Consider the following 24,976-nt stretch of genomic DNA (forward strand, 5'->3'; position numbering starts at 1 on the left):
CCATACATAGATTTTTAATATTTTAAGTGTCAGGGCTGACCTCATTTTACTAGGAATATATATATATATAAAATTATACCAGGAATATATATAAAATTAGCAAAAATTACAGCCCTAGAACTTTTTTTTTAATGTTTTATTTATTTTTGACAGAGAGATAGAGACAGAGTGAGCAGGGGAGGGTCAGAGAGAGAGCAAGTTATAGAATCTGAAGGCAGGCTCCAGGCTCTGAGCTAGCTGTCAGCACAGAGCCTGACATGGAGCTCGAACCCACAAACCATGAGATCATGACCTGAGCCGAAGTCAGATGCTTAACCAACTGAGCCACCCGGGCGCCCCTAGAACTTTTTTTTTTTTTTTAAGATTTCTTTTTAGTGTTTATTTTTGAGAGTGAGCGAGCAGGGGGAGGGGCTGAGAGAGTGGGGTACAGAGGATCCAAAGCCGGGCTCTGCACTGTCATTGTAGGACTCAATGTGGGACTCAGACTCACTAACTGTGAGATTGTGACCTGAGCTGAAGGCAGACACTTAACTGACTGAGCCACCTACGTGCCCCACAGTTCTAGAACTTCTTATTTGAGTTGTTTTTTCCTTACTCCTGCCTCCTCACAGTGGTCCCAGATAATCAACCAAGGGGTCAAAAGTGGTACTACTTTTCCATTTCCTCTTTTGATAGGGAAGGTGCTATAGCAGAGAAGAGGACAAAAAGTTTATGTATGTTTTTCTGATCTGGCCCAACTTTGTAGCATTTTATCAAATGAGTTTCAAGCTAAAATTTATTTCAGTGAGCAGCTTTGTCTTTTACTGCTAGTAGAAACGAGTTTAGGGATCTCAGAATGGTTTGTGCATACTACCTAGTTGTAGTAATGGCAGCTGCCATGTATTCAATGCCACAGGCCAACCCCTGCTTTTATTCCTTACTGCAATCCTGTGAGGTAGAAATTGCTTCCATTCTACAGATAAGGAACCTGAGGTCTGGAGAAGTAGCTTGCCCAGGCCATACAGGTGGTTCTTCTTCTTCTTCTTTTTTTTTTTTTTAATGTTTTATTTTATTTCTAGGAGAGAGAGAGAGAGAGACACCGCGTGAGCATGGGAGGGTCAGAGAGAGAGGGAATCACAGACTCTGAAACAGGCTCCGGGCTCTGAGCTGGCTGTCAGCACAGAGCCCAACACGGGGCTCGAACCCATGAACCGCGAGATCATGACCTAAGCGAAAGTCGGACGCTTAATTGACTAAGCCACTCAGGCGCCCCCATACAGCTTCTTCTTAAAGAAACTAGGAATCAGTCCCAAATTCATGTGTCTTCAAACTCTTTCTAAGCCACCATATGCTATTGTGTTTTCCATTTAGAAAAATAAAAGACTCTAAAAATTAAATCGTTTATGTCAGTCTATAAGCCAGACCTCTAATCTAAGCCTTTTCTTTTTTATTTTTTTTTTTAAGATTTTTTTTTTTTAAGTAATCTCTACACCCAGCATGGGGCTTGAACTTATGCCAGGATCAAGAATTGCATGCTCCATCGACTTAGCCAGCCAGGCACCCCCTCTATTTTATTTTATTTTATTTTATTTTATTTTATTTATTTTATTTATTTTATTTTTTATTTTTATTTATTTTATTTATNTCCTTCTATTTTAAATAATTCTGAGGGGCACCTGGATGGCTTAGTCGGTTAAGCATCTGACTTTGGCTTAGGTCATGATCTCGCGGTTCGTGGGTTCAAGCCCCGCGTTAGGCTCTGTGCTGACTGCCAGCTCAGAGCCTGGAGCCTGTTTCAGTCTGTGACTCCCTCTCTCTCTGACCCTCCCCTACTTATGCTGTCGCTGTCTCTCTCTCTCTCCTAGAAATAAATAAAACATTTAAAAAAAAAATAATTCTGAAAGCTGATAACTGAAGTCTTCCTCTATACTTTATGGGAATTTTGTGTATGTCCATGTAAATTTCCTAAAGTGAATTGTGTCTTTTAGCATTAAGCTTATTTATAAGTAACAAAGACCCAAAATACCAGTGGCTTAAAAATAATGAATTGTATTTTCTTCCACAAAAATAGGAGGTAGTAAGCCATCCACAGCATATTTGGTGGCTATGCTCCATGCGGCTTTTAGGGACCTAGACTCTGTGTAGCTCTGCTATTACTAAGATGTCCCCTGTCCTTATGGTCCAGGATAGCAGTCAGAACTCTAGGTACCCCTTTCAGTATTCCAGGAAGGGGCAAAGAGTACATGTTTGTATTTCACTGGCCAGAACTCCCGTCTTGCAAGTCATACTTCGCTTTATTCCATACACTTACGTACTTGGCTAAAATCTGGAGGCTCCGCTACTATGGAAAAGAAGAAGGAATGTTAGTAGGACTCTGTCATCAGTCTGTACCATAGAGATACATGTTAAAAAATTATTTTTTAATGACTTGCCTCATATTTTATAATTTAGAATATGCTTTTCATGTGTTTCTTTATCTAATTACTGCTAACAAAATTCTTTCTGTTTTTTCAGGAATCTGGTCTTTCTGTAGATCCAAGTCAGAAAGAACCGTTTGTGGAGTTAAACAGAATTTTAGAAGCATTAAAAGTCAGAGTTCTGAGACCTGCTCTGGAGTGAGTTCCTACGTTTGTTTTCTTTTGAATACTTGGGTAGAACTCTCTGTAAGAAAACTTCATTAGAAAGCACATTTGAGATTTTGGCGTATATCTGTACCTCTATATATCTCACCTGCAGTAGACTTCAGAGAAAGCGAGGAAGAATTAATTTCTTTCTTTTAGCAAAGTGAGAATGGGGGATGGACAAATATGAGAAAATGGTGAGAGCTTTCTTATCAGTTGATCTGAATTCCCAAAAGAGAAAAGGGGTTTCCTATATCCAGGCTATTCTACTACTTTAGACTAGCATTATAACTGAAGTACTATTGTTCAAGTGGTCTGAGTTTGATATTTGAACTTCCGTAATGTGCTGGCATTCTAAAAAAAAAAAAAAACTTAATTGGCTATTGGAACTAGGTGATATGCATGAGGACTGCACATATTGTTATGAAGGAGTTCTGTGCTAATTACTACGTTATAAAATGTAATGATTCACCGTCAACTTGTCATTGGTATGAATTATCTTTAATTACTGAGTAAGCTATGATACCCTAGAGCAGGATCAACGAAGTTTTTTTTTGTCAAGGGCCAGATAGTAAATATTTTAGTTTTTGCAAGCCACATAAGGTCTCTGTCACATATTCTTTGACTTATTTTACAACCATTTAAAAATGTAAAAAAACCAAAAAAACAAAAAAACCCCATACACACAAAAAAACCCCATCTTGACCATCTGGTATACAAAATGGGCAACAAGCCATATTTGAACCTTGGCCATAATTTGCTGACCCCTGTCCTAGAATTTTTTAATATGAGGATTACCAGGTGGTTTGAAAAAAGAAAAAAGAAGGAAAGAAAGAAAGAGAAAAGAAAAGCTCATAAAAGGAAAAAACTGGATGATAGAAACAGTGATTCTGTTGTGAGGTTCTAGGCATAGAATTCTGGTATTTTAAAATTGGAAGTATTTGAGATCATTGTTTTCAGGGAAAAAAATAGCCAGGAAGAGTCTTACTGAGTTGTTTTTTTTTTTTTTAGATGCACAGTTTTTCTTCTACTAACCCATTTACTTCTGCATATTTAGTTTTCTGTTTCTGATCATTTATCAGTTCTTAAAAGATTTCCAAAGTTTTGAAAACCAGCTCAGATGAACATGTAGAGATGTACTCCTGTGTAAATATATAAATGATAAATTCCTATATAAATTATAAATATGAGTTAGGTAGGTACTATCTTTAAAGATAGACATCAAATAGTACCATTGTGATGGCATACATTACCTTTATAGTGTTTTTGGTTTTTGTTTTTTTAATAGATGTTAGATTTTGACACACCTGGGAGGTTAAATTCTTTTCAAGTACCACTCATAAGTCTTAAACACAGTGTGGCAGCCCCTCTTCTTTCTTCTTTCATGTTTCACCTATATGGTTAAACATTTACAGAGAAGAGTGAGGGAGCCTAAATACAGAAATGTATGGGTTTTCCAGTTGTTTCATAGTGATTTGGAAATAATATTTGAGTTAGTCAATGTAATAGTCATTTATCCATTATTTCCTCAGGATTTTTTTCATCTAACTTCTGTTGAGTGCTTTCCATGTGCCAGAGACTGTGCTGAGTATTTAAACCACCTCAGCTCTCAGAGTACTGAAGGCTTTTCCCTTTTTGAGTGAAGAAAATTTATAACAGCCTTTTACCTTTGTGCTTTTTCTGTAAGATCTAAGTTTCCTACTGATAACTATAGCATATATATCAATTATTTCTATCAATGTTTTCAGTTATTGGTAGCCTCAAACAGTGTCTCTCAGGCAAAGGGAGGGCTTGCTCATTCTACCCACTTGGTCATAATAGTGGACTTTACCACACAGTAAAAATTGTGTTACTTCACTTTTCTGGGAATGTTGCCGTATTAAATATTGTCAGCATAGAGGCAATTATAGTTAACTCTTCTTGAGTGCTTATTATATACCGAGTGTTTTTCTAAGCACTTTACATGTATTAACTTACTAAATTCTCGTCATAACTGTATGAGATAAATACTCATTTTATAGAGGAGGAATTGAGGCCTGGAAGGTGCTTTGTGGAAGAAAGAGATAAGGAATCAAAAGGTCACATGATGTCCTGTTTATATTCTTCTCCACGAGACTTACATTAGCACATTACAGGGGCCTTCAGCAGTCCTAAAAAACATTTAATGTTGCCCAACTCCATATTCCCCATGCGTATCTGACCACAGAATCCTTGTCTCCAATCCCCCGTCCCCAAACACTAAAATGTACAAAATTAGAGCTCTATAGAACAGAAGCTTTGGAAATGATAGCTTAATAGAAACGTCTGTTACAACTCCGACTTTTCCAATCATTGCCTATTACTGGTGCCTACAAAACCGATATTTCCTCAGCATCTTTAATATCCAAGGTACAGAGAATTCACTTTATTCAGCTTATAGCAGAAGTTGACAAATATGGTTTATCATGTTTGAAGAATTCTGGTTCCGGTCCAAGGCAGAGTATCTTTCAGTCATTGTGGCACCTTCTGTTTGTACGTGCTAGGAGAGGCTGGGGGAGGATGGTGGGAGAGGCAGCAGCATGGGACCACCCACGAGGGGCTGCAGAGCTTTCTCTAGGCTGCTTAGACAGTGGGGGAGGCAGAAGCCAACCAAACAGGTTAGTATGGCTGGAGGCCGGGGAAAGAACTTTGGAGAGCATTAGCTATCCGATTACAAATGATATGAGACCATGGAGAAAAGGAAGAAAAGAATGGTGATACGGCAGAGAGGAGTGGCAGAAGAAGAGCTAACTATATACACAGATCTAGTCAGGACACTGCCTGCTCTCTTGTTCCTGCCCCCTAGTGTTTCTGAGTTTGTGTGCAGATTTTTCTTCTCCTCTAGATTGCCTTGTCTATTTTTTAATTTTGTCTTGGCACTTGGCATGGTGCTTACTTCGTAGCTTATGGCATACTTCAGTAAGTGATGGAATAGTTTGAAGGAGAACTTTGAATAAACGTGACCTCCTTCATGGGGGAGATAGAGGTCAAGCCACAAGTAACTCAGCAAGAGTTGACACAAAGAGATGGGGAAATATTAGAGAAATAGAAACTGTCCTTGTAGGTATGAGCCAGTTCCTGACATTTTGAAAGTGCTATCTTTGGGGGGAAGCCAGTTAGTTGCCTTCCTAAAGTTGTTTCAAAGAATAATCGTGCCTTCATAGATTTGCCACAGGCTAGGGTCTGACTTACAGCTTTGCAGACTTGGAAACCTGGTTTTTCAACACTGAGAAGTAGGCCCAGGGACCCCCAGCACTTGTTTAGAAGAATTTGCAGTTTAGTAGAGTTTGCAAAGCCACAATAGAATACTGCGAGGGAACAGAAAATAACTGAATGGCTATGGGAAAGAGAGGGAATTTAAAAGAATTTTTCAGAGAAGCGAGAAAAATATGCTGTTGGTTTAGACCACAGAAGAATTTTAGATGGACGAGCCATGAACAGTATGAGGCAGACTGTTGAAAAATGAGAGGACTTCATCTCCAAGCCTCGTGATTAGGAGGGGCTAGAAATAAAAACCACAGAGGGGCTGAGATGAGCTTAACCATTGTAGTTTCTTTGTGGTATGAACGGTGGATCTAAGAAGAAGAAAGTGTTTGCCAGACTTAAGAGAAATTGTAGTATCTGTCAATAAAACACAGTTTATAAGCAGGGCAGGGTTTTAGAAAATGACCTGATCACAGAGCCTTGACTGGCAATTAGGGCAACAATGATTAAGCAGTTTCTTGTGTTTGTTTTCTTGTTTTTAGTTTTGGCTTCCTGTAGGTGGGCAGTCTTGCTGACTCAGGCATTTTTTTAATAGCCACACAGAACCACAGAAAAAAGAAAGCTCTGATAGATGTACCATTGGAGAAAAGGAATCAAAGTTGGATTCTTTTTCCCCCAGAGCTTGAGTTTTTGTTTTTATTTTTGTTCTTTTCATTTTGTTTTGTTTATTCAGGATGGTTCTTAATTCTGAAAAGGCGAGTTAAAGGGATACATTTTTAACTCACTGTGCTCATGCACTAAGTCTGGTGGAGAAGGAGCTAGCTTCTCTATTTTAAAAAAACCAATTGAGGGACGCTTAGGTGGCTCAGTTGGTTGAATGTCTGACTTTGGCTCAGGTCATGATCTCACGGTTTGTGGGTTTATTTACTAGCAATAAATAAGATGCATGTCATATTTAAGAGTTTTATAAAAAAAAAAAAATTAGTTCACTAATCGGTAGAGCTATGTTATCCAGCATGGCAGCCACTTGCCTCACATAGCTGTTTGGGACTCTTACCAGGCACTGTATTATGGAAAGACTCAAGTTAGAAGTGTGCCTGTTTTTGTTTTTGTTTCAAGTAAATCCAAATGTGTAACACTATAGTTTGAATTGTGTTTTAAATAGCATGTAAAAAGGTGAAAGATTCACACCAGTCTGAGGTGAGTAAAATGTTAGTAGTTCCAGTGATGGACTCAATCCATATCTGAGAAACTGCCATTTACAAATATCTCAGAAAAGAAATGTTAAGCTATTCTCTAAAGCAAGTTATAGGATTCTTAAATTTTTTGGCTGAACTTTGCTTTTGTCATTTTTGCTGTTCTCTGAATTTCTTAAGCACGATTTGGTCATCAGTAACGTTGAGTCAAGTCCACACCTGTGGAGTAAATAAATGTAATTAATTTCCCTAAACTTCAGCTTTTTTTTTTAAAGGTTTTGTTTAATTTTTTTTAATGTTTTATTTATTTCTGAGAGAGAGAGAGAGAGACAGTGTGAGCAGGGAAGGGTCAGAGAGAGAGGGAGATACAGAATCTGAAACAGGCTCCAGGCTCTGAGCTAGCTCAGCACAGAGCCTGACACGGGACTCAAACCCACGAACTGTGAGATCATGACCTGAGCCGAAGTCGGATGCTTAACTGACTGAGCCACCCAGGAGCCCCAAATTCCCTAAACTCTAGCTTTTGCCCTCTAACCCGCCAAGAATATAGCCCTAAAGGAGACCAGAAAAAGAATATTTGTAAGCCCTTAAAAAATGCTGTGAAAGGTTGTAGTGGAGTGTCTGCGAGAATTGGCAAGACGTATTTTTATTTCATTATTACCAAAAATAGACACCGACCCAGATTGGCAAAATTATGAGAGGAGTGAGGTAAATTGATGAGGCTGTCAGTTAGGTTCCTGGGGGACAGCAGGTAACTGTGAAGGTGGGATCTTGTTTTAATTATTTTTGGAATAACATGGAAATTCTAAATATGGAACTAACAGTGTGCCAAGACTTTCCAGAGCCCTGACAATTAGGATAATTAATGCTTTGTGGGATAATTGTGTGGATGTGGGTTGCTTCTAACTTAGTCACCTAAGTCAGTAGTATTGTTTTGGGGTCTTTTTATGGAAGAGGCACAAAAAGATCTCTTTATTAGAGAATACAGTGGCAGTGAACAGAGATAATTGCGATATCAGTGACCTTACTGGATGCCTTTTAGCCCTTTTTGGGGGGGGGTGTCTACAGTGTCTCTCATTTAAAAAAATTTTTTTTAAATGTTTATTTTTGAGGGGGGGCAGAGAGAGAGGGAGGCACAAAATCTGAAGCAGGCTCTAGGCTCTGAGCTGTCAGCGCAAAGTCTGATGTGGGGCTTGAACCCACAAGCTAGTAGATCATGACCTGAGCCAAAGTCCGGTGCTTAGCTGACTGAGGCACCCAGGCGTGCCCCTATAGTGCCTCTTTAAGCAAGGAATAATTCTGAAACTGATGGTGCTCTCATGACCCACATTGGAGATTTGGGAGCAGAATTTTAAAAAAAAAATCACAGTGAAGTTATAATTGAATGTTTAGTTGGCTTGTTGGCTGTGGTATCGTACTGGTTGTTTTCTTTTAAAAATTAAAGATCAAAAGTTTTCTGCTGGAAATTTCATTATCTAGAAAAAGCATTCTATTCCTTAACATCTCAACTTTTTTTTTAATGTGTCTTGGTCATGTGTCTTCCATTGCTTTATAGACAGTGGGTTAAGTTTTGGGGGCCAATTATGTTTCATGGTTTTATAGTTTCCTGTGCTTTGTAGTATTTGGATTTGGTTATTACTAGGTTAATTAAGGCTGTGACTGTCTTCTACCTCTTATTCCTGCTCAGAGAATCAAATACCCAAATGAATATTCAGTGTGAACTTCTGGCTACAAAACTTGATAGTTTTTTGAAGAGGATTAACTGATACATGTATATCATCCTATTCCCACATAGTTGGGACTATAAAAATCAAAGCCGCACTGAGTATTATTTGGAAGAGCCCACATAATTCATCTCTTTTAAGTTTAATTTTCTCATTAAAAATAATGACTTTGAAGAACCATTTGAGTTTATCCATTCAGTAAACACAAATTAAGTTTGTTTATTTGTTAACTTGTTAACAATTAACTTGTTATTGAGTATCTATTTGTACCTGTCTCTGTGCTCAGAGTTACCCCCATTTTATAGTAAGGAAACAGATTTTAGAGAATTGAGTAACAGATTACCCAAATTCACACTGCAGAGCTAAGATTAAAGTCCACATGTCGTTGACTCTACTAACCTGTATTCTTTATCAGTATACTCCCTTCATAGTAGGTGGGGTGTGCCAAGATGAGCAGGACAGAGCCTCTGTCTTATAAAAGACCAGAAACTATCCTATAAATGTGAGATGAGCCATGTGAGAGGTTCAGATAAAGGACATTGGGAGTTCTGTGGATGGAGAGATTATTTAGGAAAGCTGTAGAAAGTGTGGTAATTCAGCCAGGGCCTTGAGTTTTTCTGCTCTATTCTCAGCTATTCACGTTGTGTTTGATTGTACCTTTGCAAAAATTAGCCAGCATCTACACTGGGAGGTTGGATCATGGCTTCTCATTTCATAGACCAAATAGGTCTTCCATCTAGACCAGCTTTCATTCACCTGGACACATCACTCTTGATGGTAATGAAGTTTGCTAGATCAGGTTATCTGAGTGGCTTAGCATGTTTTTCTTGGCCTGAACCTCTGTCTCTATTCTAGTCTCATTATTTTCTTCCTTCAGTTTTTTATACCACATGACAAGACACCTAATTTCTCCTATTGGCCAACCACTTCTTGCTCCTGCCAACACTCACCCTGTGCTGCTTAAGGAAAGTGGAGGGGCAGGATCTTGGTGAGAAAGAGAAAACTAATTTTTTTTCCCTGAAGAGTTGTGCCATAATGAGGGCGCCTGGCTGGCTCGGTGGAGCATGCAACTCTTGATCTCAGGTGCGTGAGCTCAAGCCCCACACTGGGCATGAGGCCTACTTTAAAAAGATTTGTGCCACAGACACATGGACTTGCTTATTAGTTCCTCCAAGGTTGCATCTTACTCCTTTGTGCCACTCTGGGCCTTCTTGGTTTTTATCAAGTTGGGGTGCTTGGGTGGCTCAGTCAGCTAAGCTTCTGACTTCAGCACAGGTCATCACTTGCCACTTTTGAGTTTGAGCACCCTTTTGGGCTCTGTGCTGACAGCTCAGAGTCTGAAGCCTGCTTCGAGTCTGTGTAAACTCTAAGTAATTGCAAAAAGTGTAAACCTTACTCCCAACTCTTCGGTCCAAAGTCACCACGTAAATAACAGATGTGCATCTTGATCACAGCCAACCACATCACTTCTTTCCAAGTCTGTCAGTGACTGGTCACCATACATCAGTTACCCCTCAGACAGCAAGCTTGTAGTTGCTCCTCATTCCCCAGAGATAAATACATGCATCTTATTACAGAAATGGATATTTGAATAAGGACCTTGGTCAACAAAGCTAGACCAACAAAGCTTCGTGCTAGAAGTGAAATTGCACATAATTAGAAAGAGTTGAGGGGCACCTGGGTGGCTCAGTCGGTTAAACATTCAACTTCAGCTCAGGTCATAATCTTGTGGTTCATGAGTTCAAACCCCACTTTGGGCTCTGTGCTGACAGCTCAGAGCCTGGAGCCTGCTTCAGATTCTGTGTCTCCCTCTCTCTCTCCCCCACACACTCACAAAAATAAATAAACATTTAAAAAAAGGTTGAAAATGCCAGTGGCAGAGCGGAGCCAGAATGAGACGCGAGCTTGCACAATAGAAGCCATATTGAAAAAGCCCTATGAATGTGAAAACCAAGGTAGAGCCACTTTGACATCTTTTAATTTAAATTGCAGTAGGAACAGAAAGCTGCTTATGGTTTAAATGGAGTATTTACTTCTACTTTGGATTGCAAATTGTTTAAAAAAAAAAAGCCTCCATCAGTTTGGCTAACTTTCAGGCTGTGTGGAAGTTGGTTGGTTGCCTCATTGAAAGAAAACTGTAATTAGGAGGAGATTGAAGAGCTTTACTGCCAACGATGGTTTCGTCAATTCAGAAGTCATCATGAACTGGCTAACATTGAGCTCTCTGGGGAAGCTGCTAGTGGATACAAATACTGCTGTGAAATTTGTACCCAGATTCCAGAGATTAGTTAAGGCACATGTTCTGATTGTCAAGGAAGGCAACTATAAGAAATTCAAGCACAAAAGATACATGATTGTGAAGTGATCACAAAGGAGATAAGGGTAGATGAATTCGTTTATATGAGACAACACAAGAGGGTGACTTTAAAACCCATGTTTATCTGGCTAGTCAACTGTGGCCAAGGAATTGGGGTCAGGACAATACAAATGTGGGTGCCTAGAGGTATGAGGGAGACGTGCTATAAGGCAAGGTTTTCACCTTAATGCTTACGTATGCGTACATGTTTGAAGGCAGAGATCCTTAGTATAGAAAATGACATTTTGCCAGGAAGGGAGAAGCTTGGAAATGGTTAATCTAATGCTCTGCTTTGTGAGATTTAGGCTTAATATAATATTCAAAGGTTAAGTGAAGATAATACATTGTTTCAGGACACAATGTCAAGAAATAATTTAAGAAATAGATGACAGCTTGTATTCTATGAATCTGGAGTTTGTATTCTCCCCACATTTCTCCAGCTCCTTTTTGTAATGACGTAGCTGTTTACTCCCCTAAAAATTTCTTGGTGGGCATGGAGGTCAGGAACTAGCAATGTTAGTTTTTTCTGATTATTTTGGAGCCTTGTTTAATAGCCGAATTTGAAAGTGGGTAAAAGTAAGTGACAAATAGGAACTACATTGTCCAGTAAATACCACTCCAAGTTAAATGGGTTACATATAGTTTGCAGAGCTTAAAAGCATAATTCATGGCTTGGATTACTTTTAGGAAATGTAATTTGCAATTATTATTAGCTTTTTCGATGAAAAAAGGAAGTTAAAAATTTTGCTTATTTTTGCATTCGCTTAAAAAATTACTACCTTCTTAACTATAGAAGTAATATATATTTGTTGTAAAAGATTTAGAAAACGTAGGACAGCATAGACGTGTTAAATCACTGTCCTCTGGACCACCGTTAGCTACGGCTCGATGGTGTTTCCTCCTGTTGTTTCTGGCCTCCCGGTGCTGCTCTGAGAGTTGGTGCCCTGGTAGCTAGGCGCCATAGCAGTTGGTAACATTGTGTGCAGTCCAGCTTCCCTGGAATCCTTAGCATTAAAAATTCTGGTAACTGGAAGTTATTTTTTCCTACACATCACAGCTTTTCTCACCTTTAATACTATATCCTGAACATCTGCTTGTGAAAATGAAATGGAGTTTTTTCCTTTGTGCATTGCCTGCTTAAGGACTTTGCCCTTTCTGTTGGCTTTCATTGTTTGTTAAAATTTGTAGTTACTCTCTATTTGCTCCCTTCTTGGGCTCTATAGAATCTTACACATGTACCTCATATCAGACACAGAAAAAAGAAATAGCTTGCTGCTCTCCTGCCTTGTTAGTAGGAAAACATATTCAAGGTTTATGAGTGAGAGGGGAAAGGATAAACTTTTGGTAAGCAACATGACTTAAATGTGTCTCCTTGGCCAAGTGCCTATAGATAAATGGATAAAGAAGATGTGGTGTATATACATAATGAGATATTACTCAGCTGTAAAAAAAAAAAAGAAAGAAAGAATGAAATCTTGCCATTTGCAACCATGTGAACATGTGAATGGAGCTATAGTATATTATGCTAAGCTAAATAGAAAGAAAGGCAAATACCATGTGATTTCACTCATGTGGAATTTAGGAAAACAGACAAGCAAAGGAAAAAGAAGCAGACCAAGAAACAGACTCTTAACCATAGAGGCCAAACTGATGGTTGCCAGAAGGGAAGTGAGTAGGGGGATATGTGAAATAGGTGAGGGCAATTAAGGAGGGCACTTGGGATGATCATTGGGTCACGTATGGAAGTGTGGAATCACTAGATTGTACACCTGAAACTGATAAAACACCATATGTTAACTATACTGGAATTAAGATTAAAAACAAAATGTACTCCTTGGAACTGGAAATCAAGAAGATCCCTGACAAACTAAATTGCTAAATGCACAATACTTTTGGTACTGGCAGTTGGGGTTGGGCATTCACAAAAGATTGCTGCCAAAAGTACTTTGCAGGATTTATCTCAGACTTGGTGTTGTGACTTGACTGAATTTGTGTTAGTGCCAGGCTCGGATTCAAAGCTTACTTAAATTTAAGCAAATATTTCCAAAGTCCAAGTGTTTAATATATTTAAAAAATATTTTTAGCAGTCACTTTGATTTTGAAGTCACAGAAGCTTCATGATTGGACTCTAAGATGTGGAGGGATGTATCAAATCAATTAGAATACCCATGTGCGTGTGGAACACTTAGGGTAGGATCCTGTAACAGTACCGTTCTGTGGAGTCTCATCCCAGTCACCTGATCATCACGAGGAACCTGAAACGTTTTACTCTTATAGTTTGCAGAGCTACTCTGAATTTATATTCATAGCCAGGTCAGGTTCCAGTGGTTCTTGGTGAAGTGGGTTACATGAGGAATATTGGTCCAACTGAAGGTCAAATTAAAGAAAAATATGATACTAACAGCTTCTACGTCTTAATCTGTTTAAAAAAATAAACTAATGTTTCTTTACCATTTGATTGCAAAATTGATTCTACCAGCTGGTTGTTACACTTTTCTGTCCAGTGCCCACCTGGAGTGGTAGACCCAGCTCAACACTGGTTATGCTGACTGTGTGTACTGTAGAGGCCTGAGTCCCTGTACATTGGATCTTTCAGAATTGAAGATTGTTCTTTCCCTCATTAGCACTATGTTTGTATAAATCATTTTGGCATGCTGTGATATAAACGTAATATATGTGTAGTTTTATCTGCTTGCTGGATTAGACGAAAGCACCTTGAGGCACAAAGACCTTGTTTACTATTTTCAATCTCAAAGTGTGCAGCACAAAATCTTGTGCCCCCAAAAAGCCTAAAAATAGATGGTTCCCGTTTGAAATCCTGTGATTCACTTATCAATATGCCATGCCAGTTTAACAGGAAAAGAGTGGTGGATATGGCAACTGAATAGTGAATCTCATGGCTGACAGTTGCTTCAAAGTGTGCCATATACAAGTTCTAGATATGTCATGTGACTCATCAGAGTGCATCTTGTCTTGGTGTAAAGCGTTAATTAAATATTTAGTATCATCTGACTTACTATTTTTTTCTAACTTTCACTAGCTGAAGTTTTTTTGTTTTTTTTTTTTAATTTCTGAGAGAGAGAGAGAGAGACAGTGTGAGCAGGGGAGGGTCAGAGAGAGAGGGAGACACAGAATCCCAAGCAGGCTACAGGCTCTGAGCTAGCTGTCAGCACAGAGCCTGATGTGGGGCTTGAACCTACAAACCATGAGATCATGACCTGAGCTGAAGTCTGACGCTTAACTGACTGAGCCACCCAGGTGCCCCGGAAGTGCCTCTTTGATGTAGTTATGTTTATTTTCTTTACAGAAGTCTCTGGTCCAAGGGATTGATGTTACCACTGATTTCCACAAGGTGGCAGACCAAACCCTTTTTTGTGTGCTGCTAGGTTTCAAAGAATTTTTGACACTCTTTGCCTGCTCTGAATTACTGTTAAAATCTTTTCTGCTTTTTCTTTAGATGGGCAGTATCAAACCGAGAAATGCTCATAGCCCAGAACAGTTCCTTGGAATTTAAACTACACAGACTGTATTTTATTAGCTTGTTAATGGGTGGAACTACAAATCAGCGAGAAGCATTACAATATGCTAAAAATTTTCAGCCATTTGCCCTAAATCATCAAAAAGGTGAGTCTAGAGTCAAGTGTTTTCATTGGAACAGACCTATAGCTACCACTGGGGCTTAAGTTTATCTTAAGGTGATCTAATACCGATTTGCTAAGGAACTAAAATAATTGTAGATGATAATCACTTAGATTATTATTAGATTACTGATTGGACTGAGAACAGAAGTAAAACATTGAAGCCTCTTGGATGAAAAGTCAGGAGACACTGCATTTTATGAATTCCAGGTGTAAGAGATATGAGAATAAGCATGCAGGCATTCCGCCACAGAGTGTCTGAGGGTGCACCAGGTGGCAGCAGGGACACCGAGTGTCAGTGTGGGAGTCCTGGCCAGTTCTACAGCCAGAGATGTGTGGTGGCCCCGTTCACGGCATTGTCGTTACTCATCTAGATAACTGTAGTTCTACTGTGCTGTGCGTAAGAGTAAAGTAACTTGAAGTTCATATTTAGTGTTTTCCTTTTCTTCGCCTTTCTCTCTCTGTTGTTTCTTTGATTTAGGATAAAGGGATAAACCAAGCTTAAGGACCAGAATTTTAAAAGACATTGTTAATAATCTAGGGTATGTCGGTTGGGGATGTTTTTGCCTTTCTCAGCCCCTATTTCAGGTGTGATCGTTCACACCTCCAAATTATCGCTGTTTTTGTTTAGACATTCAGGTTTTGATGGGCAGCCTTGTGTACCTGAGACAGGGGATTGAGAACTCACCATATGTTCACCTACTTGATGCAAACCAATGGGCTGACATCTGCGACATCTTCACTCGGGATGCCTGTGCCCTCCTGGGGCTCTCGGTGGAGTCCCCACTCAGCGTCAGGTATGGACTTGGGTCCTGCGATTGAAATATGTACTGCCTGCTTCTGTTTTTCTTAATTTCTTGTCTAGTTTTCGATATTGAACCTGAAGAGAACATTGGTCTTTCTGAAGAAGAGTATAGCTGGTATTTCAGGAGATCATCCCAGTTGGCCGTGAAGCAGTTTTAGAGCACTGACATCTGTGAACCTCTGGGGGTCCCCAAGAGCCTTTTCCACTGTGTTGGTATTTCCACAGATGGTACAGAAACAGTAGTGTATTAAACTGTTCGAGCCTTCGCTCACAGGATCTGCGGTGCAGTCCCAGACTCTGATAGGACTTGCCATATTCCTCACACGTTGTACTCCACCACACACGTGCAGTTTAAGACAGTAGTTTTAAGATTGCTCTTGATAAGACATTTAAAATCATTAGTTTCTTTATATCTTGACCTTTGAGTACACACCTTTTTAATATTCTGTGTGACAAAGGGGGAAGTTTTCGTATAGTACTTCAGCGTCAAGCCAAAGTATCCTGCTTGTCTCAGGAAACACCCGTATATTGTTTGATTTTTATGAGCTAATACACTAGTTGTTGTGTTTTTTGTTTTTTGTTTTTTAAGTGTTTATTTTTGAGAGAGAGAATGAGAGTGTGAGCAGGGGAGGGGCAGAATCTGAAGCAGCCTCTAGACTCTGAGCTGTCGGCACAGAGCCAGATGCAGGGCTTGAACTCACCAACTGTGAGATCATAACCTGAGCCAAAGTTGGGACGGTCAACCGACTGAGCCACTCAGGCTCCCCCACTAGTTGTTTTTTTCATGAAACCAGTTCTGACTTGAAAGAATCACTACATTTGGGGCTCCTGGGCGGCTCAGTCGGTTAAGTGTCTGACTTCAGCTTAGGTCATAATCTCACAGTTTGTAGGTTCAAGCCCCGTGATGGGCTCTGTGCTGACAACTCAGAGCCTGGACCCTGCTTCGGATTCTGTGTCCCTCTCTATCTCTCCCCTTCCCCTGCTTGCGTGCTATCTCTCTCACTCTCAAAAATAAATATTTAAAAAAAATTAGAATCACTACAGTTAGTTATACTTAAGTTTTTGGTACATATTTTTTCACATGTATGAAGTGAGTCTATCATGTCAAGGAAAGCAACTTACCATATCCTTTTTTATCTTTTAAATTCATGAGTTTAAGCTAAAATAGAAACTTTGGAAAACCTGTATCTGCCACTGTGAGCTTGACAGCTTCCCAATACTGTTCTTCCTCCCTCCCTCTCTTCCTTCCTTCCTTCCCTTATTTATCTGAGAGAGCATGCAAACGAGTGCACAGGTGAGTGAGGGGTGAAGAGAGGGAGAGAGAGAATCCCATGCAGGCTCTGTGCTGATGGTGCCCCTGCAGTGGGACTCGAGCTCATCTCATGTGGAGCTGGAACTCATGAACTGTGAGATCATTACTGTAGCCAAAGTCGGATTCTTAACTGCCTGAGCCACCCAGGTGTCTCTTCCCAATACTTTCCTGATGAGATTGGCAATATTAATGAATTTGATGTTTTTGATCTTATGTAATGAAATGTGTTAACACTTAGAAGATTAAGTAATTCACTGTGATCTTATAAAATCACGCAATTGGATTTTAACGTAGCAGGATACAAAAAACCTCAGTGGTAAGGATTCACACTCCACTTTGCAACTAACCTTTAAGAAACTACTACTTATTGAGCTTTGGTGTGGCATTCAAGAAGAATATCACATATCTGAAAAGGCAATTAAATTACTACCTATCTGTTTAAAGCTAGACTTTTTTCCCGTTTATTTCAATCAAAAGAACACATTGTAACAGATTGAATGCAGCAGAAGATAGAAGAATCTGTCTTCTATAAAGCTAGGCATAAAGAGATTTGTAAAAATGTAAAAACAATGCCAGTCTTCTCATAATTTTTGGTTTGGAAAATACAGAGGTTTGTTTTGTTTTTTGGTAAGAATGTTATTTATAACGTGATATATTTAGTATTTAAGTGAATTGATATTTTTTAAATGTTTCAGTTTTAATTTCTAATACAAATACTGTAACCGACAAAAAGAAGTAACTTTGAGATTCTTAATATCTAAGCATGTGAGTGGGTCTTGAAAACAAGAAGTTTATGAACTTCTTTTGCTCTCCTATTTATTTAATTCCTCAAGTGTTTTGAACCCCTGCTCTGTGCCAGGCACTGTGTGAGCTACAAAGGTGAATAAGGTACATTCTGCCTTCCATGGGGTGTTCCATCTGAGCATAGGAAACATGGAGGCAGTTCATTATAATGCATCACCAGGCCGGGGTTAGGTTCTCTGGGGAAACCGAGTGTGAAATAGTGGAAATTGACATGCAGGAAGTTTGTTAGGATGAACCCCTGTGGCAGAATGAAAGCAGCAGGATTAGACAGAGGGTAAGTTGGGCTGCGATGTGGTCTTATCAGAGGCCTCGGCCCATCCCTGAGGAGCTCTGGTGCCACGATGGGCCTGTGAAGCTGCCCCAAACTGGAGCGACAAGCTGGGCTTCTGTATCCTCACCCAGAGCAGTCATCAGATGTGACCCCGGTCAGGTGACTTGCCTCAGCTGATGGCAGTCCTGAAGAGGGACTCTGCTGAGAGACAACTGTGAGCCCTTCCAGGTCTGAGAATGAGCATTTCTGCCCTCGACAGGGGCATCCTGGTCTAGAAGGAACTGAGCAAGAAGCTGTTTCAGGATGTCATCAGTGATGGATAAGCAGAGCCCACTGAATCTGGTGGTTTTGCAAATTTTAAAGCCTTTTTTTTTTTTTTGTATTAATTTAACAAAGCAGAGGGCATTGCATCCTGTCCAGTGGCCAGGAACCCATGCACATGAAGTCTGGGGGAACTGACGTTTCTTAGGACCAAGCTGTCCGACACGTGGCCCGGCACTGACATGTCCTCTTCTGCTCTCCCAGTTTCTCAGCAGGTTGTGTGGCGCTGCCAGCTTTAATTAATATCAAAGCTGTGATAGAACAGAGGCAGTGCACTGGAGTCTGGAACCAGAAGGATGAATTACCTGTGAGTTCCACTTTCTGTTGGTTATTAGTTTATTTTCCCGCCATTACAAGAATCGAGGATGCTAAGGGTTTAAAATGGCTGTTTTGCCTTTTAACGAGAGAATATTATTGTATCCATTCAGCCAGGATTCTTGTGTATTATGTGGAGACTTGATTAAAAACAACAGAAATGGGGAGCTAGGACATTTTGGAGCCACTGGAGTTTTTTGTTTTTAATTTTGACTGAGAAAAAAACGAATACAATTTTGACAAAGAGTGGCGGTGAATGTGGTCTGTGGGGCCTGTGCCCTGGCATGCTGTGTGTTCTGCAGTGCCCCCGACACACTGCTCATAGCACCATCTTTTAAAATAGAAAAGCAGTGAGTCAGTTGGTTGAATTTAGTTTTGCCTTAAGCATTGATATTTATGAAATCATGGGTTTGTGCTGAATTCAAATAAGCACATCGCTGCTAAAATAAAGATTGTTCCTGGAACACGCACAGTCATCAGTGGCTCTCCCAGTGCTGTGTGTCCACTGGCCTCCACCTCAGTCACTTGCCAACTCTGTTAACTTCTCTTAAGCAGTAGGTTGTCCCATCTCTAAAATGGGTACCATCCTTCTCTTTATGGGGCTGTTAAAGACTAGAGATAACATTGGTATTTTAGAATAATATGGAACACATAGTAGGGACTCCAGTTTTGCTGCCATAGTAGTTATGATATTGAGTGACAAAGGTCATTGCATGTGACCTCTGACAGCACTAAAACTTGGACTGCAGTTGTCATGCCTGTCATGGTTGTGTCACAGATCCTAAAAGGCTAAATATGCATTTGGCTTCGCATTTTGTCTGCCACACCTGTGCACAGGTTCATTCGCAGTCACCTTCCAGCTGGTGACCCTGTCAGTTGGCGGCCCCAGCCCCTCCTCAGAGATCTGTTTTGATTAAAGGCACAGGTGCATTCCCAGTCCTGAGTGTGGGCAGGATACAGGCAGCGCCCCTGCTTGACTGCCGCTCATTTGAACGGTGAAAAGAACTTGAGCCTTCACTTGCTTTGCTGAGGAAGGTGCCTGCGGGAATCTGGCAGTTTCCCAGCTGCGCTACATGCATCTCTGACATCTGAATTCACCTAACACCTGTGTGTTGGGGTAGTAAAGCATGGTGATGATGAGGCCATTATTTCTCAGGATTATTCTGTTATACTTTGCCAGCATTCTTGAAAGAGTCTGGGTAATAGACTTTATATTGATAACCATTTTAGAAAGAAAGAAAACAAAAAGAAATAACATTTGTGGAGTCCACTGTCGTGTGCCAACCGCTTGCTAGGTGATTTCAGAGCTTTTGTTTGTTTTGTTCCCTGTAAAGAGAAATGACTGATACACCTGCCATGGGCTCTCATGTCCAGATTGTGAGAGGCCTTGCTGAACTCGAGCTTAAAGTTCTTGTTTCAGATGGTTTCTCTGGACCATTATGCACAGAACATGGGAAACTCAGGTCTGAAGCTTGCATAAAAGTAAGCCTTGTTTAGTCTGCCTTTAAAGGAATTATTACACTGAATTTTACCACCTACGTAAGTGTGCTACAAAACAGGGTTTCTGTGGGTTTTGCTCTTAGGATGTATACATCCTGACAAATTTTCAGGAGTGTTTGGCATCTAGAGCAGTGCCTTCTGTTTGACTCCTCAGACATCAGAATTTGGTTTGAAAAGTAGTGTTATAAATAATCTTGAAGATTAATTAGAATTAGTATTTGAATCCCTAAGACTACCCGTCTTTGAGGTAAGAGTGCTGTAAAAAGTTACATGTGGATGGGTAGGCTGATAAACTGTTTTTGCTTCCCAGTGCATACATATTGACATGAGATGGTTTTCTGAAATATAACTTGAGCCTTTTTACTTTTTTTAAGATTGAAGTGGACCTTGGTAAAAAGTGCTGGTATCACTCTATATTTGCCTGTCCCATTCTTCGTCAGCAAACAACAGATAACAATCCACCCATGAAACTGGTCTGTGGTCATATTATATCAAGAGATGCCCTGAATAAAATGTTTAATGGTAGCAAGTAAGTGATTCTTTAAATGTTGGCCAAGAAAAATTTCATTTGAATCTTAGTTGGAGGGTGGTATCTGATTTTTTTTCCTTTTCTTTGGTCAATCTTTTTATTTGTTCATGAATTTGGTGGTTACATTTATAAGCATGATCTTACCTTTTGGGGAGGCACTACATTGTCATTTTCCCCCCTGCCTTTACACAAATGGTAACATTTTATGTATGGTTCTCAACTTTGCTTTTTTTACTTAATGATGTATCTTGAAGGTCTTCTATATGCTACCGAAAGAGCCCTCATTCTTTTTTAAAGCTGCAGAGTATTCTACCATACGGAAGTATGATAATTTATTTAACCAGTTCCCTGTCAATGAACATGTAACTTTTATTGTTTTAAAGCAAATTACTTTATCTACATGTGATACATAAATTGTAGAATTGGCATCGCTAATTTGGAGAGTATATACATTTATAATTTTTATACCCATAATGAGCCGAACTTTAAAAAAAATTGCAAAAGCCTATTTCTAGCTTAGGCAGTTAGAACATTTTTCATTGGAGTTCATTTGAGACCTGTTATGGTGAAGTCTTTCTTTTAAAAGAAGGTCTTGGCATGTAATGAAGCTGTTTGTATCCTTCCCAGACCACTCAGCAACCCTGGGGGCGCAGGTGGCTGGTGACTAGACCCTGCTGGTTCTGGGCCCCTTCTTGGTGGGCAGCATGCCTTCTAGGCTTGGCTGCTGGTGTCGGATTTGCTGCACTTGAGTGTACCGTGTGACCAGTACATTTGAAGCTTATTTAAAGATGGTCACAAGCTAAACTTTGGAGGAGGAGAATTGGGCTTACTTTTGAAACCGCAAACGCAGTTTTTAAACTTGCTTTGTTTACAAAACAGTTTTCACTCACTTCCACTGAAGGAAAGCCTTCAGTTTAGCATCTGGCTTGATTGGTATTTATTTGTGAGCCTTCTGAGCTTGACAGGTATAATAAGGGAAACCACAGTTAACCTTCAAAACAAAATGCAGACTTGTGTGTGTGTGGAAGAGTGTGTAATTGTTAAAGACATTGACATTCTGTAGAGGAAAATCGAATGCGCAGTACTGATCCTGTTCCTTGATTCAGTGTTTTCTTTCTTGTCTTTAGATTAAAATGTCCATATTGTCCAATGGAACAAAGTCCAGGAGATGCCAAACAGATATTTTTCTGAAGAAATAACTTTAATTTGCAATTTGTAAGTGAAACTGAATTGTGGCGCATTTCAGAAGAGAACGTTCCATTTAATGCAGCTAACTGAGGACTCCCGTGTTTATATAAGCTAATGCTCCAGAAACTTTGCCAACATTTTAGTGTACACACACTGAGGGGAGTGCTCCAGATGAATATTATCATAGGGCTTTATTATATTCTTGGTCTTCATTTTTGATCAAGTAAATACACCAGCAGTTGTCATTCAATGCAGGTTTTTGTACTTAATTATATGGTGATTTTTTTACTTTTTAAGAGCAGAAACAGAAACCAACCTCCCTGCCATGTGTTTAATATTTCTCCTGCTTTTACTTTAGTCATTTCTTGATAATTGTAAGGTTTGAGAATGTTTGTGAAAAAGTTTTACTTCCTGTTATGTATACAAAATTAAATGAAAATTCTTCAGAAAAAGTTTGAAAAACTGAATTGTGGTTATAAAACTAATTTGCATTTGTTTTGCTTAAGGAAGAAAACTGTGATAGATTTCCCAGTTTGCTTTTTGATGTTTTCCTCTGCTCCAGCTCTTCCCGAGAAGTTAGCAGACCTGCATTTGAGCTCTGCATGCAGCCCCAGGGGGCTGCCTGTTTCTGATTCCATCATGAATTTAGCAGGTTGGTGTGAGAAGTCTTCCACTAGAACAGAGTGGAAGAAACTATTGTTTCTTTGCTTTTATTGCCAAGAGGTGCTTGTTTTAAAAGTGTGTTCAATAAAATGAAATTCTGAAGTTAGAGGTGTTCTTAAGTTAATATTTGCTCTCTTGGTAGCCCTATTCTCAGAAATCTGCCTTCAGGACTTGGCTGTCTGTTTCTTTATACATCATTGCAGACACAGTGTTGTGTGTGTGTGTGTGTGTGTGTGTATATGTGCACCAGCATCAAACATTGTGTCCCTGGAAGGGAAGAAGCATGTTCCAGTCCTCAAATGCAGTTACCAGAGTCATTACTTTAAATCCTTAAAGTTAGAAGTTAGCATATTTTCTGTAGTGCAGGATATGTTTATTGCTGTTTTTGTATTTGAATAGTATACTGTTCAATGCCTCTCTTCTGCAAAGTGTATCATCTCATTGACTGTGAATCTGTATATTATTCTAATGGATACAGATAATGACCTTTTCTCTCGTGAGGTATCTTTGTTTAATGCACTGTCCAGAAATAGCCATGTGTAAGAGTCTTTTTCTATATGATGAACGAACTACATGGAAAGGACTTCTGTGGACATACTTCTGACTTAAGCGTGTTAAGTCACTTCATCGTGAGAAGAACGTTCTTTGGAAATCACCAAATGTTTTGCAACTTGATTTCATCTGACATGGAACTGAACGTCAATATAGGAAAACTTTGATGAGAAAATGAAGGAAGAAGAAAACACACAAGTAAAGAGGACCAGGACACTTTGCGTTTTAAACTGCAGATTGGTTTCTTCTGCAGGGAGGGAGACAACAGGTTTGGTGCTGAGTTCATTGGGAAGTGTCCGCCATTTGCAGTAGTGTACCAGCCTATACCGGACCAGGCGGTTTGTCCTGAAATGTCTGTCTGGGAGGGCAGGGGCACGCCTAAAGCAAAGGGGTACCTGCAGGAAAAGCCTGCTCGACTGCTGTGTGTGGTCAGGCTTCCGGGCGACCGCTGTGGCGGTGTTAGGTTAGCCAGGCACGGTGCTTGCTCTGTCCAACTTCAGTCTTGGCCCTGCCGGGACCTCAGCCATGTAAAGTTTCTGCTTTCCTGTTGGAACCCTCCCTAAAGTTTCCCCTCTCTCTGGTAAAGAAGTGAAGAGAGAAACTCATTGGACTCCGTAAGAGAAAGTAGAGAATTCCAGGCAACTCTGGCTGAGGATGTAAAACAGGTATTTTCCTTTGAATTAAAATCCAGAAGTTTTTTTGTTTGTTGGTTTTGCTTTTTTACTTTTTTTTTCTCACTAGGCCAGATTTAGCTTTACTCACCACTCTTATTCTCACCTTTCCACCTGAAACACTTAGGAAACATTTAGGTTTCACATAAGATTTGTACAGTGTAGATAGATGTTGCTCTGGAGGCTGGTGGTAAATATTTTAGGGGGCCACACGCTTCACATAGTTGGCTAAGGCCACTTTTAAGGACAAAGTGCTCTGTTTGTTCCTCTCCCCGTGTTGGGAATCCTGTTGACAGTTTCCTGTGTAAGGCCTTTAATGGCCCTACGGGGCAGGGTGGGGCCAGAAATTTGAAACTCTTGATTTGACATGAAAATTATGTCTTGTGACCTTTAACTAAAGGCATGCACTTAAAAACATTGGTGACTAAATGGGAAGGAGAGGCGGATGTGACAAGGCCAGACCTTAACCAAAGATGCTGAAATACAACATGTGGTCCTTTCTGCTCTGGAAACCCCTTTGCCAGCGGCTGCAGGACCTTACTGCGCGGCTGTTAGTCAGCAGTGCAGGAGGGGCTCTTCGCCACACTCTGCCTCCGTTTGCAGAAGGCCATGGCAGAGCCAAGGGTGTTCTTCTGGTCAGACTAATTATAATAATATACACCGGAAACAGAATTGCAGAGTGGTTTCCTCAATTTTTAGGGACCATTCCATTTATCAGTCACGGACAAAGGCCATGGGACTATGCGAAACCAAGAAGACCTTATTAGAACCTTAGAATATGATTTAGCCAGAGCGTCTGTGCTTTCAAGCACAGCCTGAAGTACAGTGGCTAAGTGTCTTTCAATCTTTTTTCTCCTTTGTGCGATCATCACAAATGCCATTTCTGTCATTTTGGTGGTGATTCTGTGAGACTTCTAATACATAAATGAACGGGTATTGGTGCCTCTTGATTTTAAAAATGTTAAAGAGCCACCTCATATTCATAGGGTGTGTGAGTATTTTGTGAGTGTATGAGCTTTTAACTGAAAATAAGAAAAGTTATGGAGTTAATCTTTTGATTTTTTTTTTTCTATAGCAGCTGATGTACACAGAGACACTAAAACCCACAGCAAGTCCTGTGGGGAATGAGGATCCTCTTTTCTGTCCAGGCAGTCCCACAGGCCATGTAGTTCGTTCAGTATTCTAGATGCTGTGAGTTCTTTCCACCTCAGTGGTTCAGCCTTTGGGACGATAGATACTGCAAAAACCAAGAACTCTTGGTTATCCGCACAAGACAAGCTGCTGGTAGGCATTAGCCCTCTGGTTTTCC

At 40.0% G+C, this 24,976-nt stretch overlaps 1 protein-coding gene across 2 annotated transcripts in view; it reads left to right on the plus strand.

The window, feature by feature from the left end:
• RMND5A (required for meiotic nuclear division 5 homolog A) overlaps nucleotides 1–22,550 on the plus strand; it is a 58,345-nt gene extending 35,795 nt beyond the window's left edge. The window contains exons 4-10 of one of the 2 annotated variants that reach the window (XM_077766684.1): nucleotides 2,494–2,594; nucleotides 14,556–14,722; nucleotides 15,368–15,533; nucleotides 18,454–18,556; nucleotides 20,439–20,593; nucleotides 21,721–21,808; nucleotides 22,288–22,550. In XM_077766684.1, coding sequence (XP_077622810.1) covers nucleotides 2,494–2,594; nucleotides 14,556–14,722; nucleotides 15,368–15,533; nucleotides 18,454–18,556; nucleotides 20,439–20,593; nucleotides 21,721–21,784 — 756 coding nt within the window. In that variant the 3' untranslated portion in view covers nucleotides 21,785–21,808; nucleotides 22,288–22,550. Of the gene's footprint in view, nucleotides 1–2,493; nucleotides 2,595–14,555; nucleotides 14,723–15,367; nucleotides 15,534–18,453; nucleotides 18,557–20,438; nucleotides 20,594–21,720 lie in introns of both variants that reach the window. The other variant, XM_077766683.1, reaches the window with a different exon arrangement.
• The last annotated feature ends 2,426 nt before the right edge of the window (nucleotides 22,551–24,976 follow it).

Source organism: Crocuta crocuta, unplaced genomic scaffold, assembly GCF_008692635.1.
Source record: "Crocuta crocuta isolate KB4526 unplaced genomic scaffold, BGI_CrCroc_1.0 scaffold275, whole genome shotgun sequence".
NCBI classification, from domain to species: domain Eukaryota; kingdom Metazoa; phylum Chordata; class Mammalia; order Carnivora; family Hyaenidae; genus Crocuta; species Crocuta crocuta.